The 26,547-nt window shown below is 37.5% G+C and overlaps 1 protein-coding gene across 8 annotated transcripts in view; it reads right to left on the bottom strand.

Moving 5' to 3' along the window:
* The window catches only part of FGD4 (FYVE, RhoGEF and PH domain containing 4), a 202,755-nt gene that overhangs the window by 40,135 nt on the left and 136,073 nt on the right, over positions 1-26,547 (bottom strand). For 6 of the 8 annotated variants that reach the window (XR_014024142.1, XR_014024143.1, XM_081310697.1 and 3 more), the window contains exons 3-5: positions 21,301-21,484; positions 15,336-15,843; positions 479-568 (exon numbers count right to left, since the gene is read on the bottom strand). Coding sequence is in view for 5 of the 8 variants with exons in the window: in XM_081310697.1 (XP_081166823.1) it covers positions 479-568; positions 15,336-15,843; positions 21,301-21,484 (782 nt within the window). In the remaining 3 variants the exon portion in view is untranslated. Of the gene's footprint in view, positions 1-478; positions 569-15,335; positions 15,844-21,300; positions 21,485-26,547 lie in introns of those variants that run through there. The other 2 variants (XM_081310700.1, XM_081310701.1) reach the window with 2 other exon arrangements.

Genomic DNA, 26,547 nt, shown 5'->3' with positions numbered 1-26,547 from the left:
TCTACAAGTATCTTATACAAGGCTGAACAATTAAACTCAAAATCCTATAACTACACCAACTAAGATCACTCTCAGATTTGTTTCTGCTAAACAGAAACAATTCAAACACAATCACATATATTCATGTTAGCGTTATAACCACCAATATCTTAGATTATAATAGTAATATGGCTCCCCAGTCAGGATCAGAGTAAAGATAAAAAACAAAACAAAAACAGGCTAATGTTTAACACTGTGGGACACAGATAAAGTCATTTTGTGATTTGCACAGAAAGAAATCTCTACTTTTGTGAATTATAAAATATTCATACCCAGTGAATTCACCAATAATGTTGAAAGTGCTAAAGATTTCCTTGAACAAATAGCTTTCACTGGCTAAAAACAAGCCCACTTTGCAGTTTCTATAACACTTTAATTATTAGGTTTAAATGATGTACAATGCTGAGACATAGAATGATTCTGAAAAGGAAAACATTACCTGATCTAAGAGGTCAAGTCGGTTGACGTAAGCTCTCTCTGTAAGCAAAAGTTCATTGGCTATTTTGTGAAGTTTTTGTTCATTAGTTTCCTAAAAATAGAGCAGATAATCACAGGTCAGGAAATGAACCCTGGACAATATTTCTCAAGTAATAAACACCTCTCCTCTAATGGTTTGATCAAAGCAGTTTGCTCAAGTTTCTCAGGTCCTCAATTCCTGTCAGCCGACAAGACAGAAATGTCTATCTGTTCATCCAGACAGAAATGAACAAAATTAGAACCAAGCAAGCAATTAGGTTGGAACTACAGCTTCTTTAACTTCTATAGCAGCAGTCAACACTACCATTTGCCTTTTCCTCGAAACATCATTTCCTTTTCTTAGCACTACACTTAACTCATTTTCACCTACCTCTTAGGCTATTCTTTGGAAATGATTTCATTACACTCTCTGATGTCTTGTCTAACTATTGACTCTATGCACAAAACATTTTGCCTTTAAAAAATACTTTAGGGGGCTGGGGCTATAGCTCAGTGGCAGAGCACTTGCCTTGCACGTGTGAGGCATTGGGTTTAATCTTCAGCACCACATAAAAATAAACAAATAAAATAAAGGCATTCTGTCCATCAATAAAAAAAATACTTTAGGAAAATCTCAATTATGTCTAGTAGTAAAGAAAACAGAACTGTATGTGTCCCTTGCTGAGATTTGTAGATATCAACTCATTGTTAATGTATATGTTTCACCTGTGTCCTCCCTCACCTCATTCTACCCCATTATTATTTCTTTCCTTCCATCTCCCCACTTTCGTGGTATTGGGAATTGAAATCAGGGCCTTAAGCATAATAGGCTAGTACTCTACTACTGAGCTGCAACCCCAGACTTTTTTTTTTTATTTTAAGACAGGGTCTCACTAAGTTCCTAAGGCTGGCCTTGAACTTGTGATCCTCCTGTTTCAGCCTCTCAAGTAGCTCAGATTATAGGCATGTGTCACCATATGCAGCTCCACCTACATTGTTTTCAACTAAATTCTACTTTATTATTTCCTCAGTTTGTTTGTACTTAACCCTCAGATATATTTGTACAACCTTGCTTGTTTCATAATTCTAGGGACATTTTTTTTTTCAACCAACAATGCTGGTATTTTGCCCTAAATTTACTGAGTTAATCAATTGAGGAATTTACTGAGTTGACTAATTGAGGAAATGATGACTATATAGTTCTTATTTCAATTTTTTGAGACCACAGATTATTTACACATTATAGACTTCACATAAAAACACCTTATTCCAATGCTTCTGTAATAAGCAACATAATTTTGCACATTGGAATGAATATTACACCGAGAGCATAAAGTACAGGGCCTCCAAAATGCTAGGCAAGCATTCTACCACTAGGCTACCTTCTCAGACCTATAGAAATATTTCTATCTTAGTTGCTCTAGCTCCTGTGTTTACTACAATGCCTCCCTGAAAACACTGACATTCAATAAAATATTGCTGGGTGAGTGAAGGAGTACTAGCCACACATATTAACCACTTTGTCCATCTATTAGTACTTTGATGCCATGTCAAACTCTTTTTTTTTTTTTTTTTTTTTTGGAGAACCTCTCCCTCACTACCAAACCCCAAAGTTTCCCATTCTAGTAATGTACTATCCCTTTCCAGTTATCTGGCTTTGGAAGCTTGAATTACTTTATTTTTGGATCCCTCCCATGGAATTAGACAGCCACCAAGTCCTACTCAGGATATGTCTCCAGCATTTACCCTTTAAGTTTTCATCACTGCCACCCTGTTTTGCACATATCATGTTATGCCCAGACCAATCAAGTTTCCAAATGATCTAATTCCAAAATTTGTTTCCTTACCGGCCCCCACCCTGTATATATGGCTATATGAGTAATTGGTCTAAAGGTTTGCTTTGCACACATAATCCTACTTCCCATAGAAACAAAAACTATCAGTATCCTTCCTCTAACTCAAAAAATAAAATCCACACTCTGTGTACCATTTAGGGTAATTTAAACCTCTACTTACTTCCTCAAACTCACTTCTCACTCTATCTTTAAAGACCTTTTTCCCTCCAAACATGTCAACTGAAGACATTTCATCATTATTCAAGTATGTCTCTGGCCATCTCTGCACCTTTCTTCTTTCCATCCTCTCTGCCTGGCATGTGCTCTTACTGTATGTATGTCTCTACAGTCCTTTGACAGCTGAATTTCTATTCCTTGTCTTCAACTATTCAAAGCCCTCATTCTTTGTCTTATTACAATGCACTGTATTTTTTTAAATGCATTTTTTTTTAGTTGTAGATAAACACAATACCTTTATTTATTTTTGTGGTGCTGAGGATCTAACCCAGTACCACACATGTGCAAGGCAAGCGCTCCACCACTGAGCCACAACCCCAGCCCTGCACTGTATATTTTATACTTAAGTCATATTACATTGAGGAATTTCTACCTAGAACTTTGCTGATATACCATTTTGCTCCAGGAGAATAATAAGGGTTTAGGAAAAAATAGTAGCAAAGTAAACCAAAGTATGTTTTAAGCCAGTAGAGTCTCATTTGTGTATAGATGCTACACTTCATTTTATTGTTATTATTATTATTATTTTGAGATATGTTTTCATCCGGTTGCTCAGACTGTCCTCAAACTCACAATCAAGCTCTTGCCTCACCCTCCTGAGCAGCTGGGAGCACTGGCACATGCCACCATGCCTGGCTAGATGCTACATTGTAAACTGTGGATAAAATGCTATTAAGTTCTATGAATGCTTCTCTGTGCAACCCATGAGATCTACTTTATGTTCTATGTGTGATATTAATTATAATGTGAAAAGCTATGTTGCTCTTACAGGCATCAGAATGAAGCATTTTTATGTGAAATCTTTATAATAATGTGTAAATAATCTGTGGTCTCAAAAATTGAAATAAGAACTATGTAGTCATCATCTCCTCAATTAGTCAAGATTTTAATTTAACTTAACAAATTCAAGGCCAAGTACTAATATTGTTGGTTGACTGCCTGGCATCCTCTCCCACCCCCTGCTCCCCAATTTCTAAATGGCATCCAGATTTGGTTAGATAAACCCTATTGCTGTATAGTAATTTCTTTTGAGGAAACAGACCTCATTCTCAGGTCAAAAGGAAGACCTTGAATGATTTTAAAAAATCAATACAATGAATAGTTCAGGAGGCAATGAGACAGGATGAAATATATATATATTGAGGACTCTGGCAACAGGAGCTCCCAATTCTTATGGAAAATCAGAGGAAAAGAGATTTCTTTGGAAATCTACATGAATAAGGGTTGCTGGAGTTCAATCCATACACAGCTATCCTATAACCACAGGGACAAAGCCAATGAAGTTTGTCATTGTTCAGACCTGGCTAAGTGTTATGATTAGAAGTATCCCAGCTCGTATAGAAAACTTAAATACTATGATATGCGATATATTTAATTGTACACACATTCATACATACACATAGCAGATTCCAGGAAACTGAAAAACTCTCAAGCAACTTCTCTTTCAAGGAGAGAGAGAATAAAATTTAAATACTTAATAAAACTAAGGTGACTTCTGAATCTGTAATAAGTGATACAAATGCAAAATAATACACGAGAAATATCAATATTTCTGGGGAAGAAATAGAAAATAATGCTATCCTTCACACTAGAAAGAACTCTTGCCTGCACTGACATGACCAATCCTCTGTTTTTTAAAGTCAGATCCACTAAGGCATAATTTGCAAATAATAAAATTCACCCTTTGTGGTGTATTTTTCTAGGAGGTTTGAAAAACGCATTAAATCATGTAACCACTACTACAATTAAAATGCAGAACATTTCCATGGTGACCAACCTTCTCTCCATTTCCAAATTCCCATACCAGCTCCTGGTAACCACTGATCTGTTCTTTCCCCAAAAGTCATGTAAATGGAATCACACAATAAATGAGCTTTTTGCATCTTGTTTCTCATTTCGTGAGATGCATTTGAGATACCTCCATTTGTTTTTTAATGTCAATAGTTTGATCCCTCATTTTATTCTAATAATGATGATGAGTCTTCTTGACTCACACACAGTCTTTTATATGGTCTGCTTCTAGTCTGTCCTTATCTTTTAAAAAAGCAGTCCAGCAGAATTTGTGCCATCATAAAATATTTTTCATAAGACAGAAATTGTGTCATGTGTTACTGCTATGCAATGAAGTCACCCTGGAGGTTTTCCACAGACCTACAGGATCTTAAATAGGATGTTTATAAGAAACAATCTTTTGCTGACTTCAAGGCATATGTTAGCTGAACTTGGCAAATTGTGAATATTCTGGTCAATTTTTGCAAAATCCAAGAGGGATGTCAGCAGTTATTAGCAAAAGCTATACTCCTTCCATACAGATGGTCTTCTGTACATCAGTTCCCTGACCTTGCTAAAGCCAACACAAACATAAGCAAAAGTAAGCTTGCTGACATACGGTTTAATCACTCACCTACATATAGGTTTGCAGAAAAGTTATTAGGAATTTTGTGGTGAGAAAATCATGGACTCATGGATGCTTGCTCTAAGTTAATAAAAAAAAATATCATCATAATAACAGTTAACACTTATTCGCTGATGGCTTGTTATGTGCCAAACACTGTTGTAAGGATTTCACATCAACTGACTATTCTTTATAACTCTATAAAATAGGTACCCATTTTTTAAAAGTTCTATTTTTCATCACACACACAACAAAATGAAATCCTGATCTGAAGGAAGTCAGGTAATTTACCCACAGTCACACAGTTACAAAGTGACTGTATTAGATTCCAATCATATAGGAAAGTCCACAACTTTAAGTAACTATTCAGTACACAGTTTGACTCTTATCTTTCTTTGCAACAAAAAATAAGATTGTGGTGTATGCCTGAGAAGACAGACTGACAAAATACAAACTATATACTTATAAAATCCACCTAAAAATGGAATGTGGTACCTATTATTCATTTTGATTTATATATTATTTTCCAGCACAAATTCTGTTTAAAGGAAACTTTTCATCATTTTAGTAACCAGGTGTGTAAAATTCATCCACTTTAATGGAAAAAATAATGGCTTCCAACTTTAACAAATTTATTTACTGAAACACATCTGAATACCTTTGTGGGAAAATATAATTTAGCCACATGCATGGGGCTCTATGACATTATGATATACACATTTTTGTTTTGCACCATAGTTCCTGGCTCTGAACTCCTTCCCCATAGCAGACCACAGATACTAGAATGTTACTTCCCCAATGTGGATCACAGAAAAATCTAATCTTCTTCCACCTTTCTGTCCTGGAGCTGGTCATAAGGAAATTCTGATTTATCAGAGGTCATAAGACCCTCACCTTCTGGAGGGCTCCCATCCCACACCCTGGAGGAAAGAATCCTGTAGAGAGAGACCAAGAAGAATCTGAATAGAAACGCCTTGCTGGGTTTCCCCATCCAGTATATGAGCAATCATACCTGTGCCATGAAGTCTCCATGGAAACTACTAAATCACTAAATGCCCAGAGAAAGCATGAAAGCTTCATGCCTCTTCTCCCATACCTTGTCCTATCCATCTCTTCATCTGTATCCTTTGTAATAAACCAATAATCCAAAGTGTTTCCTTAGTCCTGTGAGCTGCCCAAGCAAATTAATTGAACCCAAGGAGGGGGTTGGGGGAACCATGATTTATAGCCTGTCCGTCATAAGCACACAACCTGGGGACTCTGAGTGGCATCTGAAGGGTGTGGTGAGTCTTGGGGACGAAGCCTCAACCTGGGGGATCTGACTATACCTCTAGGTAGACAGTCGGAGAAAAGGGTTAACTTTGAGGATACCTAGCTGGTGTCCCTGTTGCAGAACTGATTGTTTGCTTTGATAGGAAGAAATCCATGTACATTTTGGGATCACAGAAGTGATCTGTGTATAATGTATAATTGAGTTCAGTTGGTTTTTCATTTTATACCATCAGGCTGTATTTGACGTATGTTTAAATAATAAAATAGTTTTAAAAGTGTTGATACATTAGGGCTCTAGCCTGCAATGTTTTCAAAATAGGAAAGTTAAATAAGTAAATATTGTTACTTAATACTTGCCACTTCAAAATAATATAACTCCTACTTTGTCCTCAGGCGCTTTATTAAGAAGTCATTTATTCTGGTGATCCTTTAGGAAACAGTAATGGTTATACAATATTGATTTAATCAACAACTCACTTTCTTCTGTTAAAATCTAAACAACAGCCTTGACATTTCAAAACAATTTAAATAAATGGCATTAGGAAACATCTTACTTTTAATACCCCTTCTTTAAACTAAAGGGATTTTTTTTTCAAATAAATATTATATACTGAAAGCCAATTCCCAGGGTATTGCATCAAAACAAAAATACATTATATCTAAACTGCCAGACTTGAAAAAGATACAGTCCTCCTACAATAATAGAATACACAGTTACTTTTCTCTTCCTGCCTGATGCCTCTGCAGGCTGTTTCTGGAGCGGCTGTGCCTCTGGACCCTCTGGGAGAGCCTGCTCCTTTCCTGGGCTAGGATCAGCCTTGGCTGTTAGTCACTGTGCTCTCTGACTCATGAATGTACTTCAGTCTCAGTTCTGCCTCCTCATTTGCAGATGTCACCAACTCCTGCAGCTCTTTTCAGACCTTCTGGCATGACTCTCCCATATGGCAGGAGGCAGGACAAAGAACCCCCGCTGCAGCTCTCAGAGTTCATTAACCGGGTAGGCAGAAAATGCTTGTGTAGAGCCAGCAATTCATTCTTCAAAATCTTGGTGCCATCCACCCTGCCACATGCCTCCAACTACCAAGAGGGGGAGTAGACACAATGCCCATGGGCAATTTGTTTCCTAATGGATGCTGTAAAGGCAAAATCTTTAATTATTCTAAAGTGAATTGGATATGGACACTATGCTTTACAACTCTTCAAAACATGTCCTTATATGCAATTTCTTTTTTTTTTTTAAATTTGTTTTACTTAGTTACACATGACGGTACAGTGATCTTGACATATCATACATTTGAATCAGATGGGATATAATTTCTCATTTTTCTGAGTGTACAGGTTACAGAATTACATTTAAGCAGGAAGAGTAGTTTTTTTCTAAAAACATTTACTCAAAACTTCTACAAGTTCTTGCAGCTTTCCCCATATGCCAAATAAGGGTTAGATTTAAGACATGCATGTAAATGATCTATGTAAATTTTCAGGTTTCTATAAGATCAAATGAAATTTTTCTCAATTCTGTCCAAATCTGCTGCCAGTTAATTATATTCTCTCCTGTAAGGAGGGAAAAAAGTGTGACTTTATAGAGATTTATGCACCTCGGTATCCCCTGAAGCCCATTCTCGCATAAGAATTTGAGATAATTTAGGGAATAAACATTTGTTTTTGTAGCACAATTCATGGATGCATCAAAATTAGATGTGTCATTTTAAATGCCTTATTAAAGTCTTCAGAGAGGCTCCAGGTGATAATTTAAAATGAGATTGCAATATTTAATGCCTCATAATTGGCCTATCATTTGAAAAAGCATCTTAAAATTTGATTTGTGTTAGGTAACTTCGTTCTGTAATATTCCAAAATTCTACAGATTCTTTCTTACTAAACAAAGGACCAGAGAAATCAAGGGGAGCTATCACAAAAGTGAGAAAGTGACAATTGTTTACATAATTTTGTATACACAATTCTAGGTGCTTCACATGAATTTTTTCATATAACCTTCATAATATTCCCGATTCACAGGACTTATCCCTCTGTGTCCCACAGAGGGGGTGCCTCAGTTTTGAAAAAAAAAAAACAGAGAGGTGCTAAGATATTCAGTATGCAGAATATGTTGAATTCTGGGTCTATTCTATGACATCTCTGAGTCCACTCATCTTGACTCATAGGTACAGAAACAGGAATTCATGTGTATTTAACAAATACATAGCTCTTACAAAGCACCAAGGCACTGTTCTAAGGTTTTTTACAAGCTCTATGCCTCACAGCCGCACTGGAGCATAGATGTATAATCTCTACTTTACAGATGAGAAAATTGAGGCCCAGAGAAGTTTAAGTGACCTCTCTCTCATATGGCAGGAGGAAGGACAAAGATCCCAGAGCCAGTATGTAGCTGAGCTGGGATTCAAACCTAGAGTTTGCCACTAGTTCATGGTATAGGAATCCCTTTTCTGTTTGTTCTTAAAGCCACAGAAAACTGCTCTGTTTGTAAGATCTTACCTTTCCATATCTTGCATAACCACACTAAACTGGATCTTTCTGCACATGTCCTCCAAGCACTAGATCTTTCCAAATTCTGCTTCATCTCCACATTCTGTTCAACCCCACACCTCCTGGACCCTGCTGACTTGCTGATCTTGACTAACTCCTACCCACACCACCCCACCTCATTTGTTTTTACCTTCTTGAATTTCATGCCACTCAGCAAGGCTGGGGACATTACCAACTGGCCCCACTATCTTTGGCCATGGCCCTCAGAGTCATGGTCACAAGTTACCACTAACTAAAAAAGAAGCTAACCACTTTCTGCACTGTGGGACAACTCCATGCCCTTTCAGAATATCCTGCTGGCCTCTGCAAGGCACTTCCCAACAGGATACATCAAGACCCAAGCTTAGAGTAACCTCTACACTGTGGCCCCTTAGAACCTCACCCAGTGAATCCCAGACTGTCCTCAAGACTTTCTTGCTAAGAACACTGAGTACACCTTGAGCCATGCTTCAAATCTTGGCTTTATCTTCAAGTTCTCCCTTGCCACTGACCTTATGATGGAAAAAGTTATGCTTGATGGAGGTTAAGTACAGATGAACTTTTTTCTTTTTTTTTCAAGGCAGTGCCTTCCTTGCCCATAGTATATATGCAACATAAATTCACTCAGTTTAATTCAGTTATCCATGTTCACTGAGCTAGTTAGCCATCAAATCCCACTGAAGACCCAGTCTCCAGGTTAACTCCTAATTTCAATTCTAAGTGTAGACAATGCTCTTCCCCTTAAAGCTCACCAACACATCTGTACCCCTGACATCCCCCAAGCTCTGTGAAACACTGTCATCCCTTTACCTTGTGGACAAGCCTCATGTTCTTTTCCCATTGTGCCCGTGCTCTATGCATTTTCTATTCCCGCATGCTTTACTTTAGTACTATTAAGCACACCAATATATACTTCATCTTAAATTCTCCTGTTTCTTGGGCTCCATGTGCTTGATTAATATCTCCAGATGAATGTCTTGCAGGTGTCATAAAGCTCCATGGCACAAACTTAACCCAATTAGCAACTGTACTCCATCCTCTCGTCCCCAATGCCATTACTTTCCTTCCTGTTGGCCATCTCAACCATGTCATCAACACAATAGAAAATCATGGCCTTGAGAATTATGCTAAAGTGGCAAGTATGAGGTCAGCTGGTTGGTTAAGTGATGGAGCAGGCATTTGAACTCAGGCTTTTAAATTCCAAAGCCCGCATACTTAACTAATAAAACACATTTCCAGAATATTCTAGCTTCGTAGTAGAATCTTCTCCCAGACTTCTCAGAAGACTCTCAAATTCACTAAGTCAAAATCTACATTTTTTTTCTCCACAAATATATGTATCATTCACCTTCTTGTAGCTCAATGAATGGTCTTTGCCTCTAACCCTCGCTTTGTCACCCTCTGCGTCTTGCACCTGGACTAGTGCAGTTGCTTCCTAACTATGTACCCTGCTCCATCTGCTTTCCATTTTGTCTGACTCATTTTTCTAAAACCCACAGATGTGTCATCATTGTCACTTCCATGCTTTAATTGTCTTTGCAGCCAGATAACATTCAGCTTATGGAAAATTTGAATTAACATGGGAAAATACCTAAGTTTAATCCAACAAAACAGGATATGGAGTGGACATACATTATGCTATTGAATGAGTTTTCAAACCATAGCTCAGAAAAATAAGCTGGAATGTTAAAAAGATCCAGGTAGTACTCCCTGGGTAATAGAATCATGGGTGGTTTTTGTATTTAATGTGCTTTGCGCTACATTTTCTTGTTTTCTAGTGAGCACTATTAAGTCTTTAGTCAGGTTTTCAAAAAATCTTTTTTAAAAAAGTTTGTTTTCAAGTGGGGGTGAGGGGGAGCCCTACTTATCAAGCATACTAAGCTCACTGAAATTTGTCCTTAACTTTTCTTAAGCCTGGCTCTGTTCAGACATGGGTGTTTGCTTGCAGTCCCAGCTACTTGGGAGGCTGAGGCAGAAGCATCACTTGAGCTCAGGGTTTTGAGACTACCTTGGGCAAAACAGCGAGGCCCCAACTCAAAACAAAGGAAAATAAGCCTAGCTCTCTACTTACTCCACTTTTTCTCTAACCCTTGTGTGGCCTCATTGTGAGGTCAGACATATTTCCTGAAGCATGGCCTCTTGCTCCTGCTCACTGCTCCTACTTCCACTCACCCTAACCCACTTTGTACATGACCACACAGCAATCTCCCACTCCCAACTAGCATTCTTTGAACATAACTGTCTCACTTGTTTCCAAATCAGCAAGTAATTTTAAGAGTTACAATTAAACCTAGTAGAAATGGAAGGAAAAAGAGGAAAAGTAAATTAACTTGGATTATAGCATTGCTTTTTCTTTTATTTTGATACAGGTATCACTAAGTTCTCAGGGTGTTGCTAAGTTGCTGAGCTGGTTTTGAACTTGTTATCCTCCTGCCTCACCCTCTTGACTACCTGGAATTAGAGGCGTGCAGCCTGGCTAATTGCTTTTTCTTTATTCAAAACTTATGATGGAATGTGATCTTGCCATTCCTTTCTCTATTAAATGACTATTTTCTTAATTCTTATTTTAGTATGTTTAATAGGTACAACCTCTCCAGTCATATATAAAAATGTAAAATTGTAAAAGTAAGTAAGATTGTAATTTAAAATCAGAAATAACAAGAAAGGGAGGCTGGGGTTGTGGCTCAGGGGTAGAGTGCTCGCCTTGAGCTTGTGAGGCCCTGGGTTCGATCCTCAGCACCACATAAAAATAAATAAATAAAGTTAAGGTACTGTGTCCAACTACCACTTAAAAAAAAAAAAAAAAAAGAACCAGGAAGTACATTTAAATTTGTTTCCTAAAATAACATTTCAATTAATCTCTACACTATGGATTCTTCCTTATTCATCTATCAGCCACTTTATTATACAATTTGTCATTTTGGCCAAATAACCATCTTTTAATCTGCCTGTTATATTCTTGATAAAACTATTGGTTTTTATAATTTATTAATTCGAGCTTATGTTGTCAATAGCAGAGATGTATTAAACTTTCATCTTAAAAGTATAATTCTACACATTTATATCTGCTTACCATATAAAGCTAAGTATGTATCTAGCATATAAAATATTTATATCTATAAATATATATTAAATTCATTTAAAAATGTATTAGAATATTAACCTGAGTCTTATAATAGTTTACTTGATATAGTTTGAGATATTTATGATAACCCAAATTCATCACGCCAGGCAGGAATTATCGTATTCCTGTCTCTTGGTGTCCTTGTGGGCACACAGGTGCATGTTCACAATACAAAATTCCTTTCCCTTCTCATTTCCTGTAACTAAAGGGTTTTAATATGTCCTTTTGTAGATTTCAATCTTTCAATCTTTGTGATACATAATTAGACTTCAAGATCCAAGACCTGGTGTGACTGACAGCTGAAGTTATCACATAGTGCTCACTTTTTTCTTTTAGCTTTAAAAATATACATGCACGCTCGCTTTAAGGTGTTTGGTTATATTCTAGATCACTAGTGCTACAAAAAGTTTAATCATTGGAAAAGTGTAGATTTGCTAGAGTACGGAAGACTCCACAGATTCAATGACTTAGCTGTTCTACATGGTAAAAAAAATAAAGGTATTCTATACTCATCCATGAAAGTGATTCTTCATCAAAATAATTCAGATAAATCAATGAAACTGTTTACAAACCGAGATTGTTTTCAAATCAGTTCAATTATTGTTTGTTCTTGATATAATTTAATGTGTATCTATCTTCCTGAAGTTCCTTTGCAATTCTACCTTCTGTTCTTTATCCCCTCATTTTTCCACCCCTGGTGGGCATCTACAAAATGTCTAGTAACTTAATATTGGTTGAGATGAAATTTATTTGACTATCCTCATGTAGACCTCTATATCCAGTTATTTAAAGACAGAGTAATTTTTCAGTTGTCTGAATCATGATACAATATCTCACTAAGTCTTCAAAGTTCAACTGTTAGACAAAAAGCAGCTGATATTCTGGAGGATTACACTAATAAGGGAATAGATCTACATGTAACAGCATAAAATTAGTACAGTATCACTGAAAAGGGCCTTAAAATCATACAATTTACACCCTTTAACTACAAATGAAGAATTTTATTTACTTGTTCAAGGTCATACTGCTTGTTAGGACACAAGCCAGAGGAGCATCCCAATTTCCTGGTCTTAATTGTTTGGTCCATGATAAACTACTAGACTCTATTTTTTAAGATTTTTTTTTTTGTAACTATAGTAAATATGCCTAACACAATGTTCCATCTTAACACTATTAACATTTAAGCTTGCCTTTTGGAAGGAGCAAAAGCATCCTAGCAAACTGTAGAACAACAAAGAATGCAGGGTCCTCACACAGAGATTAAATCCTGTTTATAGATGGGAGAGATGTGGTGTTTGGATCAACAGCTCTGCAGAGAAAATTTCTTTTTTCTTCCCACACACAGCATGTGCCATCTACTGCTTAAAAGCCCAATTAGGAGAAAGGCCAGCTGGACCCTAATCCACTCATTTAAAAAGTAAATCCTGTTAAATCTCCCTCAAACTAAGTAAGACTCAGCAACGAACATGCACACACAGCAATATACAACACGATGTAGAAAAAGTACCACCCCACCAGTGCCAGCATCCCCAATGAAAATATTTCCCTTAATAAGAACAGCTCTTACTGTTTTATAAACACTTGCTGGGGGCATCATCCCAACTGCAAAAGGTGTTCTTGGTTCTACTCGGCTTCTCCTTTCACCATGGTTCAAGTGCAGAGACGCTAAAATCTACCTCGGTGCGAGATGTAAAGGATTCACTTCGCAATCAATGTCCTGTTTTCTTTACTGTTTCAGATAATGTTACCAAGCATGAGTCACTTTCTCCCACTCACTTCCTGATTTAAACTTTCACTGCTTGAGAGTCAGTATTTAAAATTAATTCACTAACTGGAAGAAATAAGCCATTTGCTCTTTGTGTACTGGGTCCCCCCTACCCCCAACCCAGGGGCAGTGAAAAGTTTTATTTCATTTGGGTTAAAGTTCTCAATACAACCAACAATCATTTTTAACTCTTATATTTTAGAATGAGTCCTTTTTGAGTTTCTGCCTGTGTTCATGTCAGAACACCATAAAAAAAAAAAAACTCGTAAGCCTTGTATTTGCTGTTTATAAATTTTCTGATAACTGCAACTTTTCAATTTTCAACCCCCCAAATAGTTATTTAGCATAATCAGTGAGAGACTGAGCAATACAAAATTTTTCTTCTCTTCAGAGATGTAAATAGCCTTAAAAAAAAAACAGTTTTCTAATCTAGGAAAATTTTGGATGATACTTATATTGTACCTGTGATCTAAGAAGTCCTAAATACTGTATAAAAACTATATTTATTAATATTCCCAAAGAACTAAACTGACATGAATGAAGAATACAATTCAAATGACCTTCTTACTGGAATTATATAACAATCTCTGCAAGTTAGTGGACATGCCAGAAGCAGCAGCAAGATTTCCTGGTTCTAATTGTTTGGTCTATGATATACTAAGTAAACTTTGTCCTTTTTAAATAGTTTCCTTTTACTTGTGGCAAAAGAAACTTAACATCATCTATTATGTTAACATTAAGAAAATTCAACATTTTAATTTACCTGAATACAGGTAAATTATGTGTATATTTCACCAGCAAATCAGGTGTTAGATGAGATTTGTACAGGAGCAGAAACTCCATTCCGGTAGTTCATCAAACTACTTCCCTTTTCAGGAAGGACATGAACTTTCAGTTCACCACTCCAGTAAACTATCTGTGGCTGTGGCAGCCATTGACATTCCTGCATTTTGCTATTTGGATTTGTAATTTGTTGTACCTGGGACACAGCACTGCCCTGAGTGTCACAGCACAAAAGTTCTGGGCCATTTATTAATTACATAAAGCAGTAGAACTTGGAAAATCACTTAACCCTTCTAGACTGTTTCTTCTATTAATGAACTGCTTGACTACAATCATCTCTAAATGGCCTCCTAATTCCAAAACCAAGCCACTTAGTATTATATTGGGTATTGATAAGAAAACTTTAAAAATGAGAAGTCTGAAAAGAGTTATAATCTGTTGAATAATTTAATACTTCCATATTAATGTCTTTCAAAGCATCCTCTGCTAGTGGCAAGTTCATCTTCCACGTCTAATATTTTCTTTTGCCAGATTAGAGAAGTTGAAAGAAGAAGAGTATAAAATTTCTTCTTGCTTAGCCTGTAACCATTAGGGAGGCAGCACCAACATCTAGAGCAACAAAGAACATTTCCTTCCTACACGAAGATCACATGACTGTGAACTTCCTATATCAAAATTGGCACCAGGTTCTGACCCTTGCAACTGCAATAGAGAGATCAACAGAAACTACACAGAAAGGTGAACTATTCCCTCAGAGATGGCATTAGTGCCCACAGCTTGAAACTGCCTTAACTACTGGATGGGGTGATCTGACTCACTCATTTCATGGGTGCAATGAAATAGTTTTAAACTGCTGTCCGCTGGGCAGCGCTTGCCCTGCTGTGAGTTAGCCTTGTGCTCTACCTTTGTCTCCGGGTGCTGGTCCAGCTGTTCCAGTTCCACAGGGCTGTCTCCATTTTCCCTCTCTTGAACCTTGGCTTCCGCTTCCACTTCTCCTTCTTTAAGGGGGAGCACTGCGCCTATACTTGGAGTCCTGCAGCTACCGTCAGAAACATCTCCGTCATGGTCACTTGTTGTGGGTGATGCAGAACTGATGGCGCTTTCACCTCTTTCTCCGTTCACCAAGTGTGTATCAAGGAAGGGTTCAGCAGTTTGAACAGGAGTAGCTGGGCGACCAGTGGCTGCTTGAGCCTCTTCACATTCCATCTGGTTTGGTGCTGCCATTATACCATTGGCCACACAAGTCTGTTCGCCCTGAGTCTGGTCTGTACCATTTCCCTGCCTCTGCGGTGGGTGCTCGGAGAGGAGTTTTTGTGGAGGTGTGGGTGTTACTCCATGCCGTCCTGGGGTCCGAGGAGCATTTAAGTTCACAGCAGAATCTTTCTTCGTATCACCATAATTTGCTAATGCACTAAAAGATAAAATACAAAGGAAGAGTGAAAACATTGGCATGGAAGTCTGAGCACATAGACCAATTTATTGTAGTGGAAAAGGAACTTTCCCCGCTATCTCACATGGCTTTTGGAAACATGGTACTGGGGATGCTGTCCACATTTAAATAAATAGTTAAACAAAGATTATAAGCCTGGGTTTACCTATGGAATCTGGAGCATTTCCTTAAGCTGTTTAATAATATGACTAGTTAGTAAAGATGTAGGTGGAAAATTATTTATATTTAATAAAATCATCAAGATTTTTATTTCCCTTAGAACTTTAAAAACAAGCATAGCAGAGCTGGGTGTGGTGGTGCACACCTGTAATCTCATTGGCTCAAGAGGCTGAGGCAGGAGGATTTTGAGTTCAAAGACAGCCTCAGCAACTTAGCGAGGCCCTAAGCAATTCAGCAAGACCCTGTCTCTAAATAAAATACAAAAACGGCTGGGATGTGGTTCAGTGGTTGAGTGTCCTTGGGTTCAATCCCTGCCACCAATAAAATAAAGTAAAATAAAAATAAGCATAGCAGTCCCCAGTTTATGAACTTGTGGTAAACCAGAAAGTTATTTTTATTTGCATGGCAGAACACATTCTTAAAAACTTAATTTTCCATGTTGCAATACCCTCTAACTGGTCTCCTCAGTGGTCTCTTTCCACTCTGAATCCCCTCCAGTCAAATCAAACTCAGAGGGCTTTCTCACACACTTGAGGGTAAATGATATCCTGATGTTACCTTCAAGACTGTACACCCTCCACCCCCTAGTGACTCCAACTCACACATGCTCCCCTAACCATGGTCTTGCTTTATTCCTTGCTCTTTCCTATCCCCAGTAAGCAAATGTGTATATTTTGGGGTCACTGCAACTGCTGTGCTCTGCCTAGGACACAGGTGGCTTCTTCCTCCTCCTCATTTAGGTTTCTGCTCAGATTCACCTTTTAAGTGGCTTTTCTGATTGGATCCATCCAAAACAGCACACCCATCACTATCTCCATATTTTATTTTTCCTTATAGACTTATTACCACTTGACATTATATAGTCCTAATAGTTCTAACAAGACAATGGAATCTCACTGCCAGTACAAATCAATGTTCCTATGTAAATACTTGCATGGCATTTTAACCTAGGATTCCAAGATGGAAATGAGAAGAAATAAAAACAGACTAAAACTCTACAAGGAGGCACATTGTGTTATCTTGTTCTCTGCTTTACTCCTAACTCTCTGCATAGTGCTTGATTTATGTGAAGTCCTCAATGAATATTTGATGGACTATGAATAATAATGATGATGACTGTGACAATAATACAATAACACAGACCATCACATGTTTACTAAGTCCCACAAGCTATGCAAAGCCCTTTACAGTGGTCATTGTGTTTCATCCTCATAAAAACTCCGAAAGCAGGGACCAAAGGAAATCTAGGCTTAGAAAATTGCATGCAGTTGGGCACAGTGGTGCATGCCTGTAACCTCAGCTACTACAGAGGCTGAGGCAGCAGGATTGCAAGTTTGAGGCCAGTCTCAAGGCTAGAAACCTAGTGAGATCTTGTCTAAAAATAGAAAGGACTGAGGATGAGGCTCCATGGTAGAGCACCTCTAGTTCAATCCCCAGTACCACACACACACACACAAAAGGCATCTTGTGGCCAGTGTCACATCTGACAAGCATCAAAGCCAGAATTCAAACCGGTAAGTCCAACTCTAAATCTCATGATGATCTTCACCTATGTCATGGTGATGAATGAAATGAAGAGCAGGAGAATAAGCTGCAGACAAAAAGACAAGGAACACTTTTGTTGTCTTGTTGTCCCTTAAAAGTAAGACGGGTCACCAACAGCTCTATGGAGACACCTGCAAAAATGTGGCCAGGGTTCTAGCTCTTGTCAAGTCTGCTCAAACTGGTACAATGTGATCCAGAAATATGGCCTCATCATGTGCTGGCAATTGTTTCCATCAGTATGTGAAGAATACAGGTTTCATTAAGTTGGACTAAGTGATCTTCCTTGAATGGATTGCCCCAAGACAGCCACTTGATGAAAGACAACATGCTAACTCTTTGTACTTGAAACATTCTAAAAAAAAAAAAAAAAAAAAAAATCTCAAGAAAAAAAAAAAGTGGGAACAAAGTCCAGTGCTGGTTATCTTCCCCAGTGCAGGTAGTGGGGGTGGGGAGCAATTCCCATGGACCATGCTAAGATGAGAGTTGCCTTCTCTCTTTGCTCCATCAACTCTAGCCACAGCTGCTCTGGACAGGAGAATGGAAACAGAATACACAATAGACAGCAAGAAAGTGAGAAGGAGGGAGGGCGAAGGTAGGGGTCAAGACTAGCACAACAGGAAGAGAAGGAAAATTCAGTAGTGGAAAATGTTATACACACAAAAGTTATAGGTGGCCAACACAAATACAAATGGAAAACATCACCCCTGATATTTATCTTCTAGGAGAGTATATCCTTGGCCTAGATAATTTCTTCTTGGAGATTTAAGTCAAATTGTCTTCCTTATCATGCCCTCTTGGGTGCTTGTAACCTGGCAGATAGATTAACAGATCTGCTGAACCAAAATGAGGCAAGCTCAGGACTTTTTAGAAGGACTGCTTTGGATGATAGTTGGAAATTTCCCATAAGGGACATCAAGGGTATGTCTGGGGATGTGGGGATAGGTGGGAGGGGTTCGTAGAAACAGAAGTTGAACCAGTACTTAGAAGATTCCTGCTACTTTGTGGATTTCAAACTTTGAGGTGAAACAGCTGGCCTTGCAGTACCCTTGGAAAAATCAGTGTTCACCTCAGCAGAAAACTTTATTTATTTCTAAAGTCCTGAAATCTTCATAAATTAAAAAGAATATTCTCTCTTACTTTGATAGAGATAGAGGAAAGGAAACCACACACAAAATAAATAAAATCTACTTGTTCCAAATCACTCTTCCAATAAAATGATGTCAGGTGAGGTCTTAACAGCAGTATGATAAGGTGCTCTAGACCATCCTGACCAGACTCTACCCTAGCATATGCTGGTTCTTACTGTCAATCAATTTCCTGCAGTAACTCAGTTGAGTGATCTTCCTTTATCCCACAAAATGCTAGTTTGGGCTGTGATAACTGGGATTAAAAGTGAAAACCACCCTGTAGGTATATAGACATCACTTAACAAAATATAAATACAAATTTCCCACTAAAGAGCTGTAGACCCAGGGCCACTGTTATGGTTTAGATATTAGGTGTCTCCCAAAAGCTCATGCATGAGACAATGCAAGAAAGTTTAAAGGTAAAATGATTGGCTTATGAGAGTTTAACCTAATCAGTGCATTTATTAATCCGCCGATAGGGATTAACTGTATGGTAACTGAAGGCAGGCAGGGTGTGGCTGGAGGAGGTACATCATTGGGGTATGCCTTTGAGATATATATTTGTCCTTGGTGAGAGGAGAACTCTTTCTCTCTGCTTCCTGATAGCCATGTCCTGAGCTGCTTTCCTCTGCAACACTTGTCTGCTATGATGTTTTGCCTCATCTCAGGCCCAGAGCAACAGAATCAGCCATCTATGGAATGAGAACTCTGAAACTATGAGCCTCCAATAAACTCTTCCTCCTCTATGCTGTTCTTTTGAGGACTCTTGGTATCATCAGAGGAAAAAAAAAAAAAAAACTTGAGTAAAAAACAGCCAGTTTGTGCTGGTAATGCCTCATTGCAAACATATCATTATCTGTTTGCATTGACAGGACTTTGCCACATGATAGTTGCCCAAACATGTTACACCCTATTTGCACTCAGCACACACTTGCTTAAAATGTCATAAAATATTGCACCTCTTTATTGAGATCAAACTTTCAAGCTTTGCATTAAGAATTGACTTTGATTGACTTTGAATTGGTTTAGCTTGAAAGAGTAAAAGGAAACTGATATTATTAAGCAGAAAAACTCTGCATATTTCATGTGTAGAGAAGAATCCAAAAGCAATGCAAGGGGTGGGTTACCAAAATGGTGAGGATGAGAGGCCTCAGTCTTTGGAATACTGACCCTCTGCCTTCAGGTCTTCATAAAGCTATCCCTGAAAACCAGGGATGTGGGCTCTGGCATGCGATAATGACAGGATCTGGGCCCTAGCCCTCCTTCCATTAGGAAGTATCTGAGCATAGCTGCTAAAACCTGCAAACAGGAGGGATCACTTTTCTATTATTATTGAAGCAATTTACCCTGAGAAGCAGGGGAAAAAATCTTTTTAATTAAATTAAACCATTCTTGTAAAGACTGCTATCATTTAAGATAGCAAAGGAATTATAAATCCTACTTTGAGGGGGAGAGAAAGTTTAAAGATTTATGACCAAAGTTCGCACAATTGATCAGGAATGAAAACAGGCTTCTAAGTTACTCTTTTCCAGAATGTGTAGCTAACATGGTCCCATTTTAAATGAGGGACATTGCACTTTTGTGCTTGGCCACAACTTTCAGGATATTCTGCAAGTATTTCCAACCTCTAATTTCACTACATAAATAACAAGAAATCCCATAAATAAAATGATCACATAATGGGAAACCATTCCCAAATATTGCACAGAAATGAATGAAAACACTCAGCTTCTAGGACGAAAGCAAAGATATATATGTGTGTGTGTGTGTGTGTGTGTGTGTGTGTGTGTGTATGCACACACACAAGCACACACACAGATACATATTCTCTTACCCTTCTGATAAACATTTTAAATACAATTCTATTTAAGTCAGTGATGAGAGTTCTAGCAAAAAGAATTCTTTAAAGAAAAAAAGTTGAGGGTCTTATATATAGAAAAGCAACTTATATGGGTTTTTTTAAGTGAGAAATATATAGTACTTCACCTGCCTTCCCCCCAGACATTAAAAAGAATATAAATTCTATCTGTAAGTACCCAAACTAAAATTTAGCATGAGTTCTGTTTTAAGGAATAATATCTCTTTGAAAAACCTACCACAAGATGGTTATGGTGTGCAGGAAAATAGGGACTGAATGAATATAGAAGACTCACATTAAATAAAATGGGTCAGAAAAAAGAGAAAGCCATGGATGAGAATCCCCCAGGAGTCACACTCCCAAATACACAAAGTGAGAAAAGCAGAGACAACTTTGTGTCCTTTCATAACCAGATGGCTGGTAATCCACGAAACAGTCAACAAGGAGTGACAGAGAGAGACATGCACAGATACACAGGAAATGAGAGCGAGCACATCTACACAAAGCAAATGATTTTATCCCTGGTGGCCTAGGGTGCTGTATGTAGGGAATGTACAGAAAATGACAATTCACTCTAGGGCAAGACTAAGTTATTTTAAAAATGCACGTGCTAAAGGCCTACCAAAGCTAATGGAATTACATACTATTTTAATTCAGAAAACCTATGGCGTTATTATCTTTTCAAAGATTGATTTCTTCCCTCTGCCTTCGCCCATTGTTAACTCTTACCTGCCTCCTTCAAAGCGACTGATGAGATCTGAAACCTTACTGGGTTTTTCTTTTGAGACACAAGAAGCAGAGGCAGGTTTAATTTCCTCCATCCTTGGTCTTGCACTAGGTAAAGCTTTATGCCTGGGGGTTTGGTGTATATTGGACGAAGGCGAATTCTGCAGATGTAATGGCTTTGGAGGCACTGTAGAAAAAGAACAGAATTCAATATTTCACCAATACATTGTTCTTTAACAATAAAGAGTCTGGTACCCTGAGTACAAAAATCTTTAGCATTATCATACTGTTTGTAAGGGGTCTTTGCAATCTGAACTGAATCTTAACCAAGTGACCTTTATTTGTCTTGGACATTTGCTTTATGTCCCATGGAAATCCTATTTCCAAATTTAGATAGTTCGTTTACTATTAATTCATCTTAAATACAGCATTGATAAACAATCTAGAAATATATGTAGGACTACAGCATCCCAGAGACAACATAGCAGCTCTTCATTTAAACAGAGAAAAGAAGGTGCTAAGTTTGAAACTAAATCCTAGAGATAAACTATTGGCTACAATACAGATTTTCTAATTGAGTGATAATAACTATACCAGAATCCAGAGCTACTGAGTTAAACAACACAAAAGTCAACAGAACAACAACAAATAGCAGCAATACAAGATTTCATTCACACAGCATTTCCCATTTATGAAAGCACTTTACCTCATTTGATCTTAGATAGAATTTTACACCTTATAGACCAGAGTCAGAGATAGGTACAGTTATTCACCTGTCATGTTTACGAACACTTACAGAAGTGATTGGCTTGGGGTAATAAGGCTAATCTAATTTGATGGCTGGTACCTAAACTCTAGGATTCCCATCATCAGTACTGCTCTTCCTTGTAAACCCAGCAAAAGGGGATAGAGGGACATAGAAGTACTTTTACTACTGTTTGCCACATTATAGAGTAGGCTTGCATCGATATACCACAAATCATGTTTACTAGTAAGTTCTTCATTCAATTCACAGAATAGGAAAAGATTGGTTCCTGAGATACTAAAATCTACAGACATTCCCTAGCAGACTCTGGATATATAATCGGTATATAATCAGTACAGGTATTCCTTCACTTATGGAAAACCAATATAATTTTTCTTTAAGATTAACACTGAGGGTAAAAGTTTATAACATGTATTTTTCTACGACTGATTTTAACAGATCAAATAGAATTATCTCCTATTTCTTTCTTAAACCATTCCATCTTTTGGAACAAGGGTAAGGAATCATGTCGCCTTCTAATTACATGCCCCACTTTGCCCAACTGGCTGCCCTGGCTTTCAGTTATCTCATCTCTTATGAACTCAGCTAGCTGACAGTTGCTGGATGCACACTGGCCTAGATTTCATCACTCCTGTGCCAGTTATCAATTTATTACAGGAAAGGAAAAAATATATCACAATGAGCTACAAGTGGAGCAGTTAATTCATTTTATTATCTTTTAACATAAGAAGAAAATCCCTGAATGAAAGAGCATGCTTCTTCTCCTTCTTCTTCTTTTGAAATGAAAATAATATTGTCTAAGATACAGTCAGGGGAAATGGTTAGTGTAGTATCCATTGGGAAAGAAGGGGTTTACATAATAAGTGTGATGTGTTAATTTTAAGGAAAAAATTATCACACAGAAAAAAAATACAAAGTAGTAAAACAGGACACCATCCCCACACATACACACAGCAAAACACACCTTCAAGCTTTAGGAATAATTTCAATATTTCTAACTAGAATATTGAAAGGAAGTGAATATGTTCTTTATAATTCTTTGTGCTACAATTGTTATAAAATAAATCATCCATGGGCTGGGGATGTGGCTCAAGCCGTAGCGCGCTCGCCTGGCATGCGTGCGGCCCGGGTTTGATCCTCAGCACCACATACAAACAAAGATGTTGTGTCCGCTGAAAACTAAAAAATAAATATTAAAATTCTCTCTCTTTCTCTCTCACTCTCTCTTTAAAAAAAAAAAAAAAGAAATCATCCATTTACAGTTGACTCACTGAACATTCCTTATCATGTGGGAGACACTGTTAGATACTTGAAAAACTGAAATATAAAGGCTTAGCTAGCTTTTCAGAGATGACTCTACTGACCTTAGCAAACTAATTATGCACCTCACCCACCCATACTGGGGTTGGAAGCCAGGGCCTCCTTCATATAAAGCACACATGCTCTATCACTGAGATACACCCCCTCCCCTACACCCATCTCTTAAACTGTTTCATAGTACTGTGTACCTTTTCTTCAAAGTGCTTATAAGTTTTATGCAACCATTAGATAACTAGTGATACATTAGTGACACATACAATAGCAACAAGTAACCAAAAAATTTAGTGTTTGCTGCTAAAGCAAATACATGATCACAATTATATTTACCGTAACTTTTGTATACTGTGTTTAGTAAATATGTGAAACACGTATAGGCACTAATCAATGTGTCATCCAGGAGCTCATATACTAGTGGGGAAAACAGTTTAACCATGTTGATAAAGGTGGGTGCTGGATATACTGCATTTTAGAAACATAGAGGAAGCATCTAATTCAGTAAGAGAGATAACCCAAAGGCACAATAAATCAGTAATATACACATTTTAAATAAAGGAACACATATAGTAGATATGATAAATATCTTAAAATAGTTTACAAATGGCCAAAGTGTCAGAAACATCGTCTTAGAGGGAAACTGTCCTTTTGCTTGTCATTACTGGTCTATAATAAAACACAATGAATACTTTGCTCAAAAGACCTAACCAACGAGTGAAACTAATTCTTTTTCTCTCAAAGTTAAGCAATAATCAAGGAACATCTGCTGCAGATTTCAAAGGGAAATACATCTTGTATGCTATGTATTTTTGATGCTAAAAATTTGATTCTAAATTAAAAACCAAGAACTTGTGTTTCAATTTAATGCTTTGTATCAAAAGAAAGTTACAATAGCAGGACCAAGGAGGGAAGGAATTGATGCCTCAAATTATTGAAACTAAGTTTCTCTTCATGTTTCTCACTTCTGGGAAACCAAAGGAGCTATAGTCATCTTCTTTATCTCCAAGGATTCAATTTCTTTCTTTTCTGTTGCCTCGCTGTTCTCTAGGGATTTAAAAATATCCACCCCCTGTAAACTTTAGGCTGTTATCAATGCTTTCAGTGACTGCCTCTAAGATACACTTGCATTTCTCAATGAATCTCCATTCCCTCACCGATCCCTATTTCTGATCTTTTACATGGTGGGGTCAGCATTTCCAAGTGCTTTCTGGGCATCTCCTAGGTGCTCCATCAGCAAATCCAGTTCATTATATCTAAAACTCAATTTATTACTTCTTACAAAAGAGCTTCCCCTCCACCTATATTCTCCATTTTTATAAATATTTAACATCATTCATCATTTGTCTCAGAATCATTCATCAAATGCATATTGACCATTATACCCACAGACTAAATAGTGTTCTGGGCACTGTGCATATGTTCCTTGCCCTCACAGATGTACAAGTCCACCTTCCCTCTAACATTACTTCTCTTTATAAAATCATTTACAAAGTCCAGCTGATTGTTATCTCTATACTAGCTGACTAAGGCTCCTCCTTTTCCTTCCACAGTTACTGCACTAAGGCCCTCTTATCTCTCACATATCCCCAGTGCCCACATTTAATTCAAAATAAACAATAAAAATGAAAGGGTCAGCAGTCAGGTGAAATCCTAGCTATTCAGGAGGACTGCAAGTTCAAGGCCAGCCTGGGCAATTTAGCAAGACCCTACCTCAAAATAAAAAGGGCTAAGGATGCAGTTCAATGGTAGAGGACCCCTGGGTTCAATTCCCATGAATTCATGTTAACACACACTCATAATTTGTGCCTAGAAGGTGAATTTTTCATGATCAACTTTTGTTATCAGTCTCAATAACTTTTATAAAAAGATGACAACTCTAATCAATTGCTATTTACTTGAGAATTTGAGACTCCAGGCTTAAAAATGATGATGATGATGATGATGATTAGCAATGTCTGCCCTGAGTGCAAAATAGAATATTTGCTATTATTTTAAAATCAATACATTAATAACTGTCTCATATTGTGAGTACCTGATAGCATATGAAATGTGACAGAGCATGCCCCTGAATATACTACTTTGGAATAAGGATTATTTTGAGCAAGACTATAGAAAAACAGCAAGTGTGAGAAGGACATGTTGCCTCTTTTTCTTCCTTACACCAGAAGGGGTGGGGGAGGCCCTCTAGAAGCTGTCTTCCCTACACCAGAAGGAAAGTAACCTTTGTTTCACCACTGATGAGGAGTTAAGGCTAAGAAAACTGTACACACATAACCTGTTACAGTAACTCCTACTTTCTAGTTTTCCCTCCATAACTAAGGAAAAGTCCCTTTGTCTTATTTTCATAATTTATTATTCTTTATCCAATTTGGTATATAAGAATTCAGCTTCTTTAGGCCTCCATTTTTCTTATGGAGACTCCATGTACATGTAAAAACTATATGTGCATTGTATATATGTACATTGTGTGTATATAAACACACATATAAATTTATATATTAGTTATATAAATAAATTTTATTATATAAATAAGTATGTATTTATTATGCATATTTATATTATATAATCTGTCTTGTTTCAGTTTAATTCTCAGGTCTAACCATAGACCCTAAAAGCAAAGAGGAGAAATTTTTCTTCCTCTACTCTTAGAGGGTCATGAACCAGAAACAAGATTTATTCTTACATATTAATACAATCCAGATTGTTAGTAATCTATTATAAAACTAAAAAGAAACCTAAAATCTGAAGCTAAAGAAATCATGATTTTAGCCAGGTTCGGTGGTGCATGCCTATAATCCCAGTGACTCGGGAGGCTGAGACAGGAGGATTGCTAGTTCAAAGCCAGCCTCAGCAAAATTGAGGCACTAAGTAATTCAGTGAGACCCTGTCTCTAAATAAAATGCAAAATAGAGCTGGGGATGTGGCTCAGTAGTCGAATGTCCCCGAGTTCAATCTCCAGTACCCACTCCCCCTCCCCCCAAAAAAGAAAGATTTTATAAATAGACAAAGAATATTGTAAAAGACCCCCCCCCCATTGTACAATAGGGAAAAAAAGATCATAAATTGTAGGCAAGATTTTAAGGCCACAGTTTATTATTAATTCCTACTGGTATTTGAGACAATGAGAATGGAAATGCTTAATGTTTCAATTCCTCTTCCTCTTACTATTT

This window comes from Spermophilus citellus (genome assembly GCF_964194105.1).
Source record: "Spermophilus citellus genome assembly, chromosome: 10".
Lineage (NCBI taxonomy): Eukaryota > Metazoa > Chordata > Mammalia > Rodentia > Sciuridae > Spermophilus > Spermophilus citellus.
Note: the sequence above shows the minus strand (reverse complement) of the source record. Positions and strands in the feature narration are given on the sequence as shown.